Raw genomic sequence first — 18,336 nt, 5'->3', positions numbered from 1 at the left:
CTTCCAAGTTTGGTGGGTAATTCTTTTGAGCATTTGATGCTAAATAGTTGAACTTGGGTATTCATTTAAATATTTCACCTGGGAACTCCGTTGAAATGGAACATCCCTTTTGCAAGCGTGTCTTTCAACATGTATATAGCATACACATAATGACACGTATATTCATATATATCTATATCTTGAACAGTATGGGGACATACAATGAATATTGTATCCAGTCATATATATAAATAAATGGTTCAATTGTGCACGCAGCCAGTTTATATAGATGTACAAACACGTCAAGGCTGTAACCGATAAATGCTAACCACAACACAAATAATGGCTGTTTTACATTTTAAAGAAACACAGCGTGTACAGTTTTAAGTCCGTGGGGACAAACTACGATGCTGGTTATTATTTTGGTCAAACTCTTTTGGTTGTAATAAATCATAGTTCTACTGAATTTTCGACGACTGCAATACGAATGTAAAAGGGAAATGTCAATAAACAGACTGGCCAAGAGGCAGTTATACGAAGAGATGAGGCTTTCCTGCAGCACGGATTCGGTTCTTCAATAGGTCACAGAGGTTGCATAAATCTACGTCGTGTTGAATGTGAGCAAAGTCGGGTAGAATAGATGAAGATGGCTTTCAGTAATTCAGAATCAGAATCTCTATTCGTGCTGGAGGAATCCGATGAGGTTATGAAGCTCTTTCACAGATGTCCAGTCGGGGTGGGGTCAGAAATTTACAACAACAAAGAATACAAACATACGGTAGGAGTGCAAACTATAGGAAAGGTAAGCAAATCACAAAAAAATTAATAATTTAATTTTTTTGTGATTTCCCAGTGAGGTATAAGCTTATTTTTCAGAAGCAACCTGGCCACAAATGATAGCTCAACTAGAAGTGGCTTATGTGGAAATGTATAGCAGCCAAATAATCTAAATGATGTAAACGCATGCTTCTAAATGTGTGTGATAGAAAGACTGGTGCAGGACACGAGTAGAGAAGAGCAGTGGCTTCTCCAACCTTTTTGGAATAGTGACCATCATTGTAGACCACTGCCTCTCCCCCTCCCCCACTGCATCCAACCCCCCACCTCTGGCCGCAAAATCACAGCTAAGGTTACTCGGACCACAAAACCTAGATCACATGTCCCCACGCCTCGAGTTAACGTGGTGTTAGAAAGGAATTTGTTTCATGTTGTTTGGTCGTCACAGTGTGTCCGATGACATTCCTCGTGCACATTTGAAATTTATCCTGCACGGTATTCATGCCACAGGCTGTGTCCCTTGAAGAAAATTTCGCTGCCCCCTAGGGGACGGGGCCAACACAGATATGAGGAAAGCGGACTCGACCAGAGGAGAGGGGAACGGCAAGAGAATCCGAGCAGCCCAACCCCTTGTGAGGAATAACTGAGTGAAGTTACTTTTTAAATCCTTTATATTAAGTTCACTTGCTTGCTTGCTTGTGCGCTTACGACCGTGCAAATCTTTCGGTCGTTTTTTAACCCACTTCCCGTGATCCAATCGAGCTGACATTTTGCACACAGACTCGTTGTGCGTGACAATTTATTTTCGTGAACATTTTTTTCAAAAATGTTACACTTTTTAGGAAAAAAATAATTATATTTCATTATCAATTGCTTAATGGTGGCAGGCAATCATCTGGCCCATAGGTGGCAGCCATCTCAAGCCAGAGGACGAGAGGACTCTAGCCGCCACGCATATAAAGGATTTATAGTGAAAAACTTTGTTTTTACGGGTTAATTTTTACGCGTATGAACGCACACTGGGAGTAACATCACAGGACGAGGCTGTACTGTGGGAATTCGAAATTAATGCAGGGCTTTCGAAGAGTAGTTGCCGATCGGTCAGAGAGCCAACGACAGGAAATTGATGGGGGTTGGCGACTTTAGCCTTTCCACTACAACTCGTGGTCTCCTGACCTCAGTGACCACGGCGGCCCCATCCCCCTTCTCCCCCCCTTCGTCTCTCTCGGCGACGTGAGAAGTGCGCTGGTTGCGTCTGGATAAGTGTTTGGTTTGTTTGAGCAGGGCAAATGGTAATTGCGTTTAAAAGTGCTCGAGAATAATCATTGACACGGGGCTACTCTGAGGAGGGTCATGCAGCCCACCGCCCCACTGCTTTTGCGTTGTCCGCGAGCACGCAAATGCCATTGCAACGTGGAATCTGGTGGCTTGCGGATCGCTGATGCAATGCCCCCATGGGACTCCTCTGAGCCCGCACTGCTAAGGGCCAGTTGTCATTGCTGGAGCAAGCTGGATTTGTGACATCCCGAGACCATGAGCAATGGCAATGATGTGTGCTGGTTTTCTTCCAGCGGTGGCTGCTGATGATATCGTTGTCAGGACACCTGCCCAACACGGAAAACAGGATATTCCAGGCGTGACTAATGTAGTTCTTGCACATCATTGCAAATATGCTCTTGTTGAGTTATTATTACATTTAATGAATATAATGGGCACAGATTACATAAACACCATGCAATGTGTTGGTGTTTAACAGGGATGGATGACTTGGATTTAAACATTTTGGATTTTTGATGACGATTTAGGATTTTAAAAAATTAGTTTGTCAGATTTTTGAATAATTTACGTTCCATACCAATGTCAAATGTCTCCGTGCTAACAATAGTTGCATCACCCCATGCCACGTTTAGAGCTACTTTTGGCAAGTAAAGTATGGAAGTGACATTACACTAGTTCTGTCACTCCTGGTTTTCGGATCAATCGAACACAACATGTATGTTTGGTATTACCTGAAATGTCCTAACCGGACATGACTCTCAGATACATGGTGAAAATCGGGAACACATCCATTATATTTAAGCAATCTTACCCAAACAACTCTTACATGGATAATCGTGGTCGCAAAAGCATTCGTGTTAAACTAACACAGCCATAGCCCATAATAATGTAGTGTACCATAGGTATGTCATTCACCTTGTCAGTTTTCCAGTGCCGTAGATACGTTGCTGCTGCTCACTGCCTATCTTTAAACACATAAACATCGCAGGACTAAAGGCAGCCTCCAACTAAATTATTTGGGGATATCAACCGAATCCAATTCTCTTGAACAGCTCCACTTGTTTCATTCACACGATTTAAAAACGTATCCACCGTTGGTGACATTGGTTAGGATATTTGACTGAACCCCAAGTGAATGGGTGGGGGGGGGCATATGGTGGTTTCATGTGGGAGCCACTGTTTAAACAATGTGTGCGTGTTTACTCCCAGAACTTCCCGGGGTCTTGCCCTGCAGACCACAATGGTTTACAGTGAAATGCGGACTCGAAACATGCACAATGGCAACAGCCGTTAGTCCTCTGCTGCTGCTGCTGCCACTCTTAATGGCCGACTTGTTTAGACAACTTGCTGATCAAAATCCTGGTGCTTGCATCTGGCAGCCGTCGTGAGTGAGGTTACTGTGGCGACGTCTGGGAATACGATGCAGTATACAGGCAAGGATACACTTCACTACCCGTGTTAAGTGTGGGTGGCGATTGGACAGTGACCTTTTGACACCATCCCACTGAAGTGCAATGCACTTTGTCCATCAATTACACTGGTCAACAAATTTTTTTTTTTTCTGGCCTGGACTTTTGCAGCTGTTTAAGACTAATTTCAGAGTGCTGATTCCAAATCTGATCTCAGATTTGCTCTATCACATCTCATTTTTATGCTATCGGCATACCCCATTTTAATTGAGTTTACCCGAAATTAACTCTGTCACTTATGATTGCAAGTTGTTGCGAGTCAGTGACTGCTTTAGTGTTAAAATATGGTGCTATATTTTTAGGATAGTGTGTTTAAAATATCATTTTATGTAGATATCCACATTTAATATTTTTCTTCTGCAGTTTTTATTGAAAATGCAATATTTGATATCTCAAAAACTGATGCCAGATTTGGAATCGGCACCCCAAAATTACCTTAAAACCGTTGGAATACCTTATGCCAGAAAAAGTGTGTTGACCAGTGTTATCCAAGGAAGAACTTAACCACTCGTTCACAACACACCGCACTCCTTCGCCACTGGCAACGATTGCTTTCCCTGCAAGTGATTTCTTTTTTTTAACTGGAGACATGCGAGGTTTCTCAAGGATTTCCACCTATTTCTCTAGATTGTTTTAACGTTTCTCTGTTGTTTTCAGTTTAACACACAGACACAGGATGAATTCAAACAGCTGTGAAGAAAAAACATTACCAAGGCATTGTGTTCGACTCTCTTTTGTTAGGCTACTCTTCCCATGTCAGGCCAGAGACTCTTTTCAGCACCCCCTTCTTTAACGCTGTTGTAACTTACACCGAATAATATAAAGCATTACGATGTCAGTCACCTGTAGCTGTCTGCAGGCGGTTGCATAAGTGGTTGGCTATAAAGAGCAAGGCACAAAAATTACCCTAATTTATTTCCTTTGCACGAGGGTCCTTGCCAACCACGAGACGCCCGCCACGGGGGGGGGGGGGCGGGGGGGGAATCATGTTCGTTGCACAAATGCAGCATGGATATATTTACCTTTTCCCATTCCAAGATGTCTGCAAGTTGCAGGGTGGGTGTCCCGCTCACTGCTGAATCTCGGAACTCGCAAGTGGTTGGGCATTAATTTTATATTGAGGTGTACCGCTGTTGTTTTTAAAGACATTGTACTCACCGCGGAGAACTGTAGCGACACGCCCGCTCTCTGAGATGGCTGGCGCTAAACTGTGCAGCACGCTCCTCCCGCATGGCTTTGTGGGAGCCTCGGTACTGATAAAGTTATTTTATTGCATCTTCCGGTTCCATTCCAATGACATACACGTACGGGATGATGACGTACACATATGTCATCAGAACGAAATCGAAATAAAAACTGATGTATGGTGAAAGGCTTAAATGGTCGTTGTTAATTTGTGTTGCAGGCGAGTCTGGCCTGGGAAAGTCGACGCTGATCAACTCGCTGTTCCTCACCGACCTCTACGCGTCCGAGTACCCGGGGCCCTCCCAGCGGGTCAGAAAAACCCTCCAGGTAAATGACGTGGCGTGCCACAGCAGGTATTGAGCAAGTCGTATGCTGGACTCCATCGGTTTTATTTTGTAGTGTCAATCTTTTATCTGTTTTGCTTCGGTAAAATAGATTTTGTTCGCGGACGACGCTCCTCTGTGTTAGTGGCCTTGAGCCAGTGGTGGAAGTCACTCTTTGCATAGGACAGCTGTTTTTGAATCCCCACTAAGTTGTGATGCTCGTCGAGTAGGAGTCTGGGATGGGCAAATCTCGGTGGTACTGGCTCAGTGCTCCAACACCCTACATCCCACATTTATTTAAATTTATTTTACAATTTCTGTGTCTTTTTTTGTTTACAATTTGTCTTTTTTTTCACCAAATGTATCCCAATCGTGATATCGGCCTCATGTCATTTGACGAAGCAGGCATTCTGATCTCTCGCCAAGCAGCGCAACCCTTTGTGTTCGAGGAATGGCCCACAGAGACGGATATCACAGAGCTACCTCTGAGATCCTTGAAAAGTGACTTCTGCTCCACACGGTCGTAGAATGCAGTACTTTCCCACCCGCCCTGCCACCACAATTAATGTTAATCGCATTACAGTCAAACCAACATTTCAAATCCTTCATGCTTAAAGTTAGTCTAAGTGAGGGATTTTTTTTGTGTGCAGTCATTAGCAAAATTGCTGAAACCACGAACTGACTACACTCAGGACCTGGTTTCATCACATGCAGCTGAAACCTGGCTTCGAACTCAGGTTCTCAGCGATGGCCGGTTCAACGTTTTGACCTCTTAGCCACCCGCGCCACCTCAACTGAATCCCACATTGCATCACCACCAGCCCTGTGGAGCCACCTTTGTTGTTTTTGCTGCTATGAAAATTGGTTCATTTGTCCGCTGCTGTCTCTGTAATTGAAATGGATCGACTTGTTTGTGTGGGCTCGGCGAGGCATTGTGGGTCGAGGCAGTGGGGGGGGGGGCGGCCTTTTCAGTATTTGTGCATGGCATGTGACACCACATTCCGTGGTGCATTCCACTGCCCCCAGTCTCCTCCTGGCTCATTGGGCAGAACGTCTTTCAGCAGTGTCTCAACGCAATGTCCCGCAGCCTTAGGACCTTCACCCCATCCCTCTTCCCCGCCCACCAAGCGTGAACAAAAACAAAGTTACAAAGTGCGGGTCTTCATCATGGCCTTGACAGCCTTATCAGGTTTGCTGCCGACCTCAAAGTTACAAGGAAAATAATAAGTAGTTACTCGGGTAGGAACCATTGTTTTAGTTGTGATGTTTATAGTTTCCTGGTTGATCAACGGGGTCACCTTATCGCCCATTTAACTTCGGTTGTCCTGTGGGAGGGGAGGAGGTGGGGCGAGTACTTGCCAAAGAAACGTTGCCTCTTCACAGCTGTCCAAGGGTCATTGATGAAGATGAGCATTGGCGCATTGCTCGCCATAGATCGACTTAGCCGGTGCTGACCACCGTGAATAATGGTCAAATGAGAACCCTGCGGTGGTGACTCATGGGTTGGCAGATGGACACAGGCACCTAAATTGATGTATTTACGACGTAGCCATCTGTGGCTTTTCAAGGCAACTAAATTTTAGCTTGTAAAAAATGTATACGTGTGTGTGAATTCAACAGTATTAATATTTAACATTCTTAAAATATCCCACTTTGAAAAGCGTACAGAAGCACAATTAAGTAAACGGTGACCTTGTGGGCCCGGTAAGCGAGTTCATCTTTGTGTTAGTCTCGTCGCTCTACGACCTATCTTATAAATCACTGCAGGTAAGGAGGCATCCGTTTCGTCGCCAAAATAAAAAAAATATTCATCGCTTTGACCAATGAGCCTTCAGAACCAGTGTTGGCCGCTCATGTTTTGTTTCACGTAGGAAAACCCTAGACCTGTTTTAACTTCTCCGACTCTTATCAGCAAGGTGTTACCGAGAACCTTTCGTAAGAATGCCGCAGTGGAGACTGATGTTATTGGCTGGAGCCATACGTACAGCTCTGCACCCCAAAAGTCTTGTTCAACAGCGCACAGCAACGTCTGAACGAGAGTATTCAAAGCTGCCTCCGCGGATTGTAGGCAATATGTGTTTCCGAGACGGCGCTTGATGATGTCCCTTGCCTGCAGGGAGAACCTCGTGTGGTGTGAGTTAACCACCTCTTGCACTCAACAATAGCAGGGTACACCCCCCATTATATGTCCACTCTTGACTACAGTTCAATGTCAAAGTCAATGCCCCATTATTACTTCTTAAAACATTTCAAAACAGGTGTTAAGATGTTAAAGCACCAAACTGAAACCTTTGCGAGGAATCATGTCTGCATTAACCACAAATGTACTTGTTTGAGACTAGACTCTAAAGAAAGCTGTCTCTGGTGTGGACCAATCAGTTTTAAAGACAATGCACATACTGTCAGTGTGTTTTTTTGTTTGCATGTTCACCACAAGTATATATGGTTAATGCAGACATTCTTGCAAAGGTTTCAGTTTGGTGTTTAACATCTTAACACAACTGTTTTATTGACAGAAAGGGGAAAACCCTATTATCATAATTGAATACTGGCAAAGGAGGTCTCATGACGTTTCAAAACTGTTGCCGAGCACAGGGCCCAAAGGCCGAAAACACCGAGTGGCCAGCAACAATCAGCACTACCAAATTTGTAATCGATAAAGAGTTAGCACGTTTCTTGATTTGAGCAAGAAAATTTGACGACAGGAAGAAATTACAAAGTGACAGCAGAAGAAGCAGACGGAGAGAAGTGTCAGGAGCTGTAGTGGTGGCGGTGGAACTCGGTGCGGATGAGACGAGACAGTCGGTCCGTTAGAGTCCTCAACATGGGTTGGCGAACTGGCGAATCAAGTTCATGGGAACCGTGTTGCCAGTTGTCATGCGCGCACGCTCTGATGCTGTCGTGTGAGTGTGTGCGTGAGCCCGTGTTTACGCTATTCCCGTTTTAAAATAGCTCCAAATCGACGGCGACGGCTTCTACAGCTCCACATTGTGCAGCTTGATTATTTTTTCAACTTTCCCACGAAGCCCGAGGAAGCATTTTCCCAGACCGTTAGCACTCTGCGCTGTTTTCTCTCATCGGGATGGAATGCGTCCCACCGCCGAGCGTGGCTTGTCGCTGTAGAAATCCCCAGAAGCCGTATCGTAAAGTGCACAAGGTGAAGTCTGTAAAGCGCAGACATGTTTTATGGATCAGCAACAGAACCACTTTGGGATATGGCACTCCTATCAATAATCATCATCACTTCTGCATTGTGGTTTAGTAGGCGGGCATCCTTGCAAGTTTTTTAGTGCCACTTTCGTGGATGTCTACTGGCCATAGAATCGTCCTTACCCTCCCCCCATGCCCAGGCTTATTGCCATGCTAGACAGAATCCCCTGTACACACGTGTCAATCAAGAGTCGCTAAATGTCTGCCTGCTCAAACGAGAATCGGGTTGATGCTCGCCCTCCAATGGCGGCGTGGAGCCTGTGGCCGTCATTCCGAATGGGGTGACTGCTTGTTGACTGCTGTTTTTAAATTCAGGGTCTCAGTGCATTTTTCTATTTGAAATTGTGCTGAGGCCTCCATCACCCTTAGCTTAAATATTTTTTTCAGAAGCGACTTGCCCACAAATGGTGCTCACGAAGTGGTTTACCGGGTGGAAATTTGTCAAATATTGTACTCGAAATGCACGTTGATTCTAAATGTGGTGGGGGAAAAACCAGAGGACCCGGAGAAAAATGTACGCGGCCACAGGGAGAGAAACATGCAAACTCCAAATATACAGGCGTCAGGGTTGAGATCGAACTCGGGACCTTCTGCATACCAGGTGAGGGAGTTAACATCTCGCCACCGCGGTCAAGGCCAACATCAGTGGCATTTATCAGCTTTGTGAAAAAAATGCGAAACAGCCAGATTGACCAAGGGCTCGGGAAGGCCTTCATCTAGCAATGGATTTACAAAGGCCTCTACATATCCGTGTTAATGCCTGAAGGTGTGTCCTAAGAACATAAGGGCAACATTTGCATCCGGAAAGATGTTTTTTTTGCTTTGTGCAGCGTACGCGGTCAAAACATCCCTAAGCAGGACACCGGCATTTTGACAGATACGAGACTGAGAGAAATCATTCTTAAACCCGTGCGTTCTGGAAGGAAATATGTTGTGATGCCAAAACAACACGCCCCTCACACAATAGAGCCTCAGGCATAATTTAATGTAAATGTCACAACCACAAAAAAAACCATAGCAGTAGTTACGTCAGTGTCTGCCTCGGCTCGATGAGCAATGGGGGGGGGGGGGGCACTTGGCTCAATTCCTGCACCTCTGATTTCGCACGGTTGGCTACGTATGGTGCGAAAGAAGTTCATCATACATTTGATCATCGATTATCAAGCGCGCGGTTATCCAGCTTCCACCACCCTGAAGGTTGAAACCAGTCTGGCGATCGGCAGCATGTTCCCGTGACAAAAAAGTATATAAAATACACTACATTATACACTACATGCAACTTAAACAAAGAAAATACTGTACTTTTATATATCGACCCATGTAGAGTTTTGGAGATCGGAGTGGGTAAGTTCGGTACAGTAAATACAGTAATTTTAAAAAATAGGATATTTATTTTTGTCTATTTGTATGTTCATGCCAATTTAATAGAGTAAACTAATTTATAACACTAATAAAGCATAACTAGAACATTTAATACAAGAATGTGCAAAAATAAGCAATTTTAAATAATTATTAGTTAATATCCGGATTTTTTTTTAAAATATGGCTGATAATCGATTATCTACTGTACGTACATACATACATTGGCAGCCCTTGGCCAGATGGAGATTCTACATTTCTATGACGAGGCCATTCTCCCCATAAAAAAAAATGTTGGCTTTTCACAAGGCGGTACTTAGTTTATTAACTTTTTGAGGGACGATGTTCCGAGTGAACGAGCTCCCCACTCGCCGTGCACACAGTGCTTTTGCCACAAGGCCACTCGGTCAGATGAGCAACTGTACGTCCATCGTCCTCTTGTCGATCCACTGCTGGATGGGGACATCGTCACATCGTGTTGGTTGTGGGGGGTTGTATGACTAAACTTTACCACGATGGTCAGTGAGGGTTGGTGAAGGGTGGGGAGGAAGCATAGACATCCAGTACAACAATGGATTTCCTGCACACTGCCCGCGACTGCTCACCACGTAGTGTTGAGCCGGGTGCTTGCCCATCCCAGCACTATCCAGGCTCAAACTCTTCTTAGCCTCTGAGGTCTGATGAGATTGAGCACATTCCGGGTGATTTAGTCACAGAATGAGTAATTATGTTGCTGCGGGTTTAACGTTGCTTTATTACGCTTCCCTGTATGGTGCAGTACTGTATTATCAACTCAGTACAACCGCCAATGTGTCGTTAGTGTTAATTGTGGCAGACTCATAGGTTTTCTATTTGCAGCAGAGCGTAACCAGTTTGAGAACAATTTCCCTCTTTTAAAAATGTCACGTCGAATTGGGTCAACCGTAAAGGGGCTTTAACCAAATATAGCTTTGCTATGCCTGAGGCCCCAAGTGTTTAACCCCAGCCCATCAACCACCACGGTCCCATAGTGCCAAACAGCTCCTATAGGCTGCAAGAAAAGCCTTAAAACCCTAGGATAGACGCGACATTGTTGTTGATTTCACCGCACGTCACGTGGTGCTCTTTCCGCACGGGTGCCGTGGTGGCGACTGCGGCCCGTGGTTACCGCATCCAGTCCTCGTGCAACACAACACACGCACGGCCCTGTCTGTCAATCCACTGCTGGATGAGCGCCTCCCAAACGGTCTAACAAGATGGGAGTCGTTAGACCATACTTCACCATCAGAGGCCGCAATCGGGTACCCGATACTCGTACCCAGCCGGGTACGGGTACCCGTTTGCGACCCTGGTGCGGCCGGGTACGGGTACGGGTAGGCCATGATTCACTGGTGAGTAACCGTTTGTCACTCATTTCCCAACGTCTTGTCTCTTCTCACAATTCAAGTTCCTAGAATCAACCCACCCGCGCCTGCAACATGGCTTCATCCCAGAGGTCGCAATCGGGTACTCGTTACCCGTACCCTACCCGATACCCAACTACCTGTACCCGTTTGCGACCCTGGTGCGGCCGGGTACGGGTAAGGAATCAAAACCCGTTTGCGACCTCTGTTCACCACTCCGTTCAGTGCGGAGTTGGCGAAGAGGAGGGGCATAGACGTGTGGGCATAGAAGTGGTTTGTACTGCCTCTGCTGTCCACAATATAGTCCTATGGCAACCTGTCGTGCATGGTGGTCGCTCATCCAAGCACTATTGAGGCTGCCGCCTGCTTAATCTGGGTAATAACGTCATTTCGGAGGGGAGGCGCACGCTTGCCGTGGTGACGGCGTGAAATGACGGTAACTGCCAAAGCAGAACGCGAGCAGAATTGGTATTTAAATATTAAAAAAGGATAAGGAGAAAATATCCATCGTTAGAGAATCGAACATTTCTGGTCATTAAGCAAACCGATGGTGGCGGTCAGTATTCAAACCCGCGTTGGGCTTTCTCTTAGATCTGTTCAGCCTAAAATGAGTACCGATTGCAATGCGGGCATGAACGTAGTAGACCTGTAATTTTCCATCTTGTGGTCTCACCGACTATCGTTGGTGGGCCGCAAGGCCGTGGGATGTGGGCTGTCAGAATGTTGGGGATACGATGTTTTTCACAAAAGGCCAACATTTGATACCGCATGGTGGTTCCACGACATAGATTTTGAGGGTTGACGGTGGTTCGCACGAGTCGGGAAAGGTTTTGGAGCCAATGGGGAGCAGCGGCGAAGTGGTTAGCTCGCCACGATACGAACCCGGCGACCCAGGTTCGATTCCCGCTCAGGGCCAACACCAGTGATAATTATTTGAATCGATCCTAGGCCTCTCCCAGGTCGACTGATCCTCAAATGGGTACCTGGTGCAGTGTGTAAATATGGCCAGTTGGGAAACAAAGACGGCCCGGCGTGGTGCTGGCCAACCGCCCCCTCCTGTGCCACAGTGCCGGCCTGCATAGATGCTCGCTGACAGCACTTACCCTAACAGTCTCTTATAGGCGATATGGGGGATTTTTGTCTTTGGTGCCCTTGACAGAGACAATCGGGATGGAAAGGTGGCCGGGTATGCCTTGCGTTTGTAAGAGCTGCCTTCTCGTGCGTTTCACTTGCAGCCCCTTGCCGCGATGTTCCGTGAGGCCAAATCTCCGCGCGTCTCTTGCAGGTGGAGCAGTCGAAGGTGGTGCTCAAGGAGGGCGGCGTGCAGCTCACGCTCACCATAGTGGACACGCCGGGCTTTGGCGATGCGGTGGACAACAGCAGCTGGTACCGTTAACGCACAGAGCCACGGACAAAACACGGTAGTTGTGTGGCTCGTGCAATGCGAAGCCACGCTCATTACTTTAAAAAATAATGTATTGTGGTAAACGCACAAGCCTGATACAACGCACCAATGGTTTCTGGGAAGAGAGAGGGACAGAATTACCGCGTGGACCGCTCATCACTTTTTAAATCCTTTTTCCTCAAGCTTAGTCTGATTGATATTGCTGCCATGTCATAAGATGAGGGATCCATTTCCCGTACCTCTGATTCGTACGACTGGAAACGTACGGTCCGAAAGAAGTTCATACGTACATGTACATACATTTGGATCTCTTTTAGAACAATGCAAACCATCGTGTCAGACAACGGCCCATGAAAGCAGATACCACAGAGCTACCATTGAGATCCCTTCAAGTGACCCATGTTCCAACAGCAGGGGACAGCACTTTTACACCTGCACTGCTACTGAGCGTTATGTTCATTACGTGACAGTAAAACCGATCATTTAAATTCTCAGCGTTGCGCTGAATAATATTCATGAGGTTGGCGGACCTGTCCTTTAACTTGCTTGCTCGCACAACCTCGCCTGTCTGCACACAGGCGCATGATTCAATTCCCTCTCGGTATTTTACTGGTGTGGGTTCAGCATGCTTGCCCTGATGTATGGCAATTGGTCCTCATGGAATGCCAGTTAGCAGGTAGTGGGGCTTGTGTTTGTTTCTCAGTTTGCATGCGTTCATAATCGGCGCACACACACGGCCACACGCAAGACAAAAGATCCCCCGTGTATCCTGGAACAGACTGTTGGGGCAAGTGCTGTTAGCGAGTAGCACCTATGAAGGCCGGCACGGCACATGAGGGGGTTGGTAGCCAGCACCACGCCGGACTGCCTTTGCCTCCCAAGTACTTAGGGGATGCCCAGGACCGGTTAAGATATTTGTCACCGATGTTGGCCATGGGCGAGAATCGAATTCGGGTCGCCGGGTTTGTAGTGCTGACCGCTACACTACCACTCTCCATACGCACGCACGTGCACACGCACATGCAATAACAACCGCCATTCGCCACTAAGTGGCGGTGACGTCACCATGACGCTTGTGCCAGGCTATGTGCACGTTGAGGCCACGTGATGTGTCGGACGCCCTCTGGCAGGAGGTCACGGGGCAGACTACTGTGCCAACTTGCTGTGTTTTAGCCACCCGGCACTCCGCTCGTTGTTCTGAGCGTCGCTCCTCCCCCCTCTGTTGTTGTTGGAGGGCGACTGCCTCCAACTGCCCAGTAGCGTCCTTCACGAGCCTCCTCCACAGAGGCCGATCTTGACACCGCTGGTACCAGTCATCGGCAAGTCCACTCAGCTCCAAATCCTCCTGTACCACATCACTCCATCACTTCTCTAGCCCATGCCGTGCCCGTTTAGCCCCCTTGATCCGGCCGAACAAAAGCTGTTTAGGCATGCGGTGGATGGGCATGCGGGCTACATGACCCAGCCAACGCAGCCTTCCCTGCCGGAGGTGCTCACCGATGGGACTTTGCCCAGATCTTTCAAGGATTTGTGAGCTCCTCACACAATTCAGCCTGGTTAAACCCAGGATGGATCGTAGGCAGGCCAGCCTAAATGTTTCTAACCGGCGAAGATGTTCCATTAGGGGGGGTCATGTTTCGCAAGCGTAGAGAAGGGAGCGTTACACAACCGATGAAAAGATAATGTTGCTCGACTGATTCGGAGTGAGGCCTCTGCTGTCAAACCGGAGCCGGTCCAGGTATGGGAAACTCTCCACTCTCTCCACAACTGCCCTATCACCAATTGGGAGTTGTGGGGGTGGAGTGTCCGATGGTACAAAATACCCCAGGTGCTTAGTTTTGGTGGGGCTGATGGTAAGTCCCCACCTCTTAGTAGCAAGCTCCAGGTTCAGCAGCAGCGCCTCCAACTCCTCCTCTGAGTGAGCAGCAATTACCAGATAATCGGCATACATAACATGGTTGAGCAATAGGGAGCCATCCCTTGACCTACGTGGTCGAAATAGATGCTAAATAATGTGGGAGCCAGAGGACATCCCTGTCACACCCCATGGTGTACAGGGAATGCCTCTGACTCCCGGCCACGTAGTTTTACCCGGGCCCGCTCACCATCATGATGGTCCTTAATGATCGTGAGCAGTGGGTCAGGGACTCCGAAAGCACGAAGAACAACTCAGAGCCCAGGCCTACTGATGGTATCATAGGCCTTGACCAGGTCAATAAAGCAGACGGACAGAAAATATGGCTACTGTGCAGGACCGCTCTTTCCTGAAACCACTTTGGGGATCCGCAAGCCTCTCCTCAGCGTGCCTGGCAAGACGATGTTGAATAATCCTTGCCAGGATCTTTCCCGGCACACTGAGGAGTGAGATGCCCCTGTAGTTATTACAGTCTGTGCAGTCCCCCTTCTTAAAGAGAGTGACCACCAAGGCATCCTTCCAATCCTGCGGAACCCGTCCAGTGGTCCAGACTCTTGTCATGATGTCATGTAGGGTAGTCTGCACAAATGCCTCTCTCCCTCAGCATTTCACCTGGCAGATCATCTCTGCCCAGTGCCTTTCCTGGTCTGAGGCTCTGGATCGCCTTCATTATTTCCTCAACAGATGGCACCTCAGCCAGCCACTCGCACAGGGTGACTTCTTCCAGTATTTGAGGCACCGCAGCCTCAGCAGGGTCATCCCCACTTTGTCCCACGATGTTTTCCAGGCTGAGGGATTTCCCCTCCCCCAGGGCCTCAAAGAAATGCTCAGCAAATCTGCAAACCTGTTCCTGGGGGTCGGAGATTGGATCACCGTTATTTCTCCTAATGATGGTATAATAGGTGTGGTGCTGCAGGTTACTTTTTTTTATGGAATTAAAGAGCGATTTGTGATTGCGGGCCATTGAGGCAGACTCCATCTCCTCAGCGACCCGTGACCACCAACCATCCTTGCAGTGCCTCACGGCTCTCCGAATCTCCGAGCGAAGGCTGCAGTAAGCCTCCTCATTCTCTGACGTAGGATGCTGTAGACGATGAGAGTGGGCCTGTCGCTTTTTTTCAGCCAACCTGAACACCTCCTCTGTCAGCCAGGGTCTCTGAGGAGGTCTGGACCGTGCACCCAAAGCAGCCATTGCAGCTGCATGAGCCACAGTCCTAACCTCGCCATTTACCCTCGACATCAGGTGGAGTGGGGGACTGCCAACCCCAGCCGCAAGCGATGATGAAATTCTATCTTGCAACTTTTCATCAGCTAGCTGAGACCATGCCATAATGGGTTTGAATGGGGTTCTGGGTGTACACCTACCATCGGAGTGGAAGAATGGCAGGCGCATCTTACAGATGACAAGTCGATGGTCAGTGAGCAGATCAGCTCCACGGTAGGTCCTGGTGTCAAGGACATGGGTCCGCATCAGCTGTTCCGTCACTACGTAGTCCAGCAGATGTTCTTGCTTGGACCCGGCATGCATTTATGATGTTGTGTGGATGCGCTGATGTCAGGACTGCGTGTTGGTAATTACAAGCCCATGGGCTACACAAAATTCGAGCAGCCTCCTACCGTTGTTATTGAGCTGATGTGGCCCATGCCTTCCAATCACTCCAGACCAGGTGCTAGCATCATGACCAACTCGGGCATTAAAGTCACCCAAAAAGATGACTCTATCCCGAGGGGCCACTTTAGCCAGCACCTGTGACAGGAGGTCATAGAAGGCATCGGACTCATCGACCTTGCCTGTTGAGGAAGTACTGAAGGCAATCCAGATATATTTGTCACCGATGTTGGCCGTGGGCGAGAATCGAATTCGGGTCGCCGGGTTCGTAGTGCTGACCGCTACACGACTGCCCTCCATACACACGCACGCACGCGCGCACGCACATGTGCATGCAAACACACATGCGCACACCCTCGCACTAAAACAACAGCGCGCGGTCGCAGTGGTTTTGCACTCCTGCAACCCAGCGCTTGGGAGGCGGATCGCACTCGGGAGATCACGTGCGGCAGACACCCAGCTGCTTGGCCTTTACGATGCGGTAGAGTAAGTAGGTTGCATACCGACTTCGTACAGTTTGTGTTATGCTTGCATAAGTACAGAGTGTTTCGTGGGAGGTACTCGGGTTTCCATCGGCACGTAGAATGCTGGAACAAAAATCACGCTATGCAGGATGGGCTCAAGAAGTGTTCATACTCTTAGGTTTTTTCGGTAAAGTCACGTAGGTAAAAAATAAATAATAAAAATTTATAATACAAATAATAGAATAAATAATAGAAATAAAATAATAAATCACGACGTTTCGGAGGCAACACAAGCTTGCGTCTTCAGCTTCAAATCTAGAATCAAGAAGTGTTGACTAATTTAGGACCTACAATGGGTCAATGTTATCAGTTTTATTATCATACGATACAGGGTGTCCATAAAAGTATCATTTGCTCATTAAGAATTCTAATCGGACAGTAGCTTGAGCTAGACCAGTAAAATTCCACACACAAACACGCTTGAGAGTGAAGATTCCGTCACGTGAGTTCAACATACATTCCCCTACACCTCCACGGCATTGGTGACGCACGTCCTGTCGAGATTCCAGACAGTCCCCAGGTACATCCTGGTTCCGATTGTTGAGAATACTTTTGTAATAAATTCGTATTTTCACTTTTCCAAACTGCCTGTAATCGTAGCATTCGACAATGGCACATTGTGGGGCCGCTTGCTCGCGGTTTTGCCACCTGTGCCACGAGTATCGCCTAGTTCCAGCGAAAGACAAACACCTCATTAGTACAGGTAGTCCTCTACTTACAATGGAGATGCATTACGACGACCCCATCGTAAGTCAAAAATATCGTAAGTCGAAGATGGCCTAGCCTACCCAGGAGTCTTAAAGAATGGTGATAATTGACCAAAACAGAACAATTTACAGCACCGTAGTGTATAAACTATATACTGTATGTATTAATTACAATACTGTATTGCACAGTAAAATGTAAAGTAAAAAAAACAATGAAAATTCTTAGCCAACCTATATGAACTGCAATTTAATAGAAAGTTTTTTCAGGAAACAATCCTATCTGCTATTAAAAAAAAACAACGTACAGTATCGTACCTCGTACGCTGCTGCGTTTGCCTGCCGGGCGAAATTTTAAATATTTTACAATTTTGTCGTATCGCCATCGTAAGATCGAAATATCGTAAGCCAGACCATCGTAACTCGGGGACTACCTGTATTTGACACTGCGTTCAACGGTGTTCCGGCATTCGGAGGGGTGGGGGGGCGAGACTACTAACCAGCGAATTTTTATCAATGCAATTACGTATTTTATGAATCGCTCTGCGATCCTGGCTGCGACCTGCCAAGCGATCGGGAATTCTCGTTTCAGAAAATGGCTTTACATAGTTTAACACGTAGCAAGCTTTCGCTACCAATATCATCATAATACAGGTTTTTTTGGGTTAGATCGCGTAAATATATAAATGTGTTGTGAAACCCACCACCACCTGACACAGCCAATTAGTAAGGTTTGTGACGTAAACAGAACATGCCAATTCGTTACTGGTACAGCACACCACTTGTGTTGGAGAGCAAAGCCACAACAATCTGAGTACGACGTTTTGCCAGTAATTGAAGCTAGTTGTAATTACTGGCGAAACGTCGTACTCAGATGGTAAATGTTGTGGCTTGGCTCTCCAACCGGTGTGCTGTACTAGTGACGAATTGGCCACGTTCTGTTTACGTGACAAACCTTACTAGTTGGCTGTGTCGGGTGGTGGCGGGTTTAACGAACATTTATATATTTACGCGATCTAACCCAATAAACCTGTATTATGGATGACTTTACATAATTAGTGTAATTTAATCGTGTTAAGTCTTTTTTTGCCAATGAGCAGCTGGGTAACAGGATCTCTCAACCAGTTATCCGTTTCGGGTGTTTCGAGATGTTAGGTTTGAGTGTTGCCACTTTCTGTGCACTCTTGTGAATGTTATCACAGAGTTCTCTTTAGTGC

General features: G+C 47.1%; 1 protein-coding gene across 2 annotated transcripts in view; it reads left to right on the top strand.

Annotated features, from left to right (window-relative positions):
- The window catches only part of LOC144735058 (septin-7-like), a 150,681-nt gene that overhangs the window by 106,926 nt on the left and 25,419 nt on the right, over positions 1 to 18,336 (top strand). For both annotated transcript variants that reach the window (XM_078617448.1, XM_078617447.1), the window contains exons 3-4: positions 4,909 to 5,015; positions 12,248 to 12,348. In XM_078617448.1, coding sequence (XP_078473574.1) covers positions 4,909 to 5,015; positions 12,248 to 12,348 — 208 coding nt within the window. The remainder of the gene's footprint in view (positions 1 to 4,908; positions 5,016 to 12,247; positions 12,349 to 18,336) is intronic.

Source organism: Lampetra planeri, chromosome 54 (genome assembly GCF_965212315.1).
Source record: "Lampetra planeri chromosome 54, kcLamPlan1.2.h2, whole genome shotgun sequence".
NCBI classification, from domain to species: Eukaryota; Metazoa; Chordata; class Hyperoartia; order Petromyzontiformes; family Petromyzontidae; genus Lampetra; species Lampetra planeri.
This window is presented reverse-complemented; position numbering and strand designations above follow the sequence as displayed.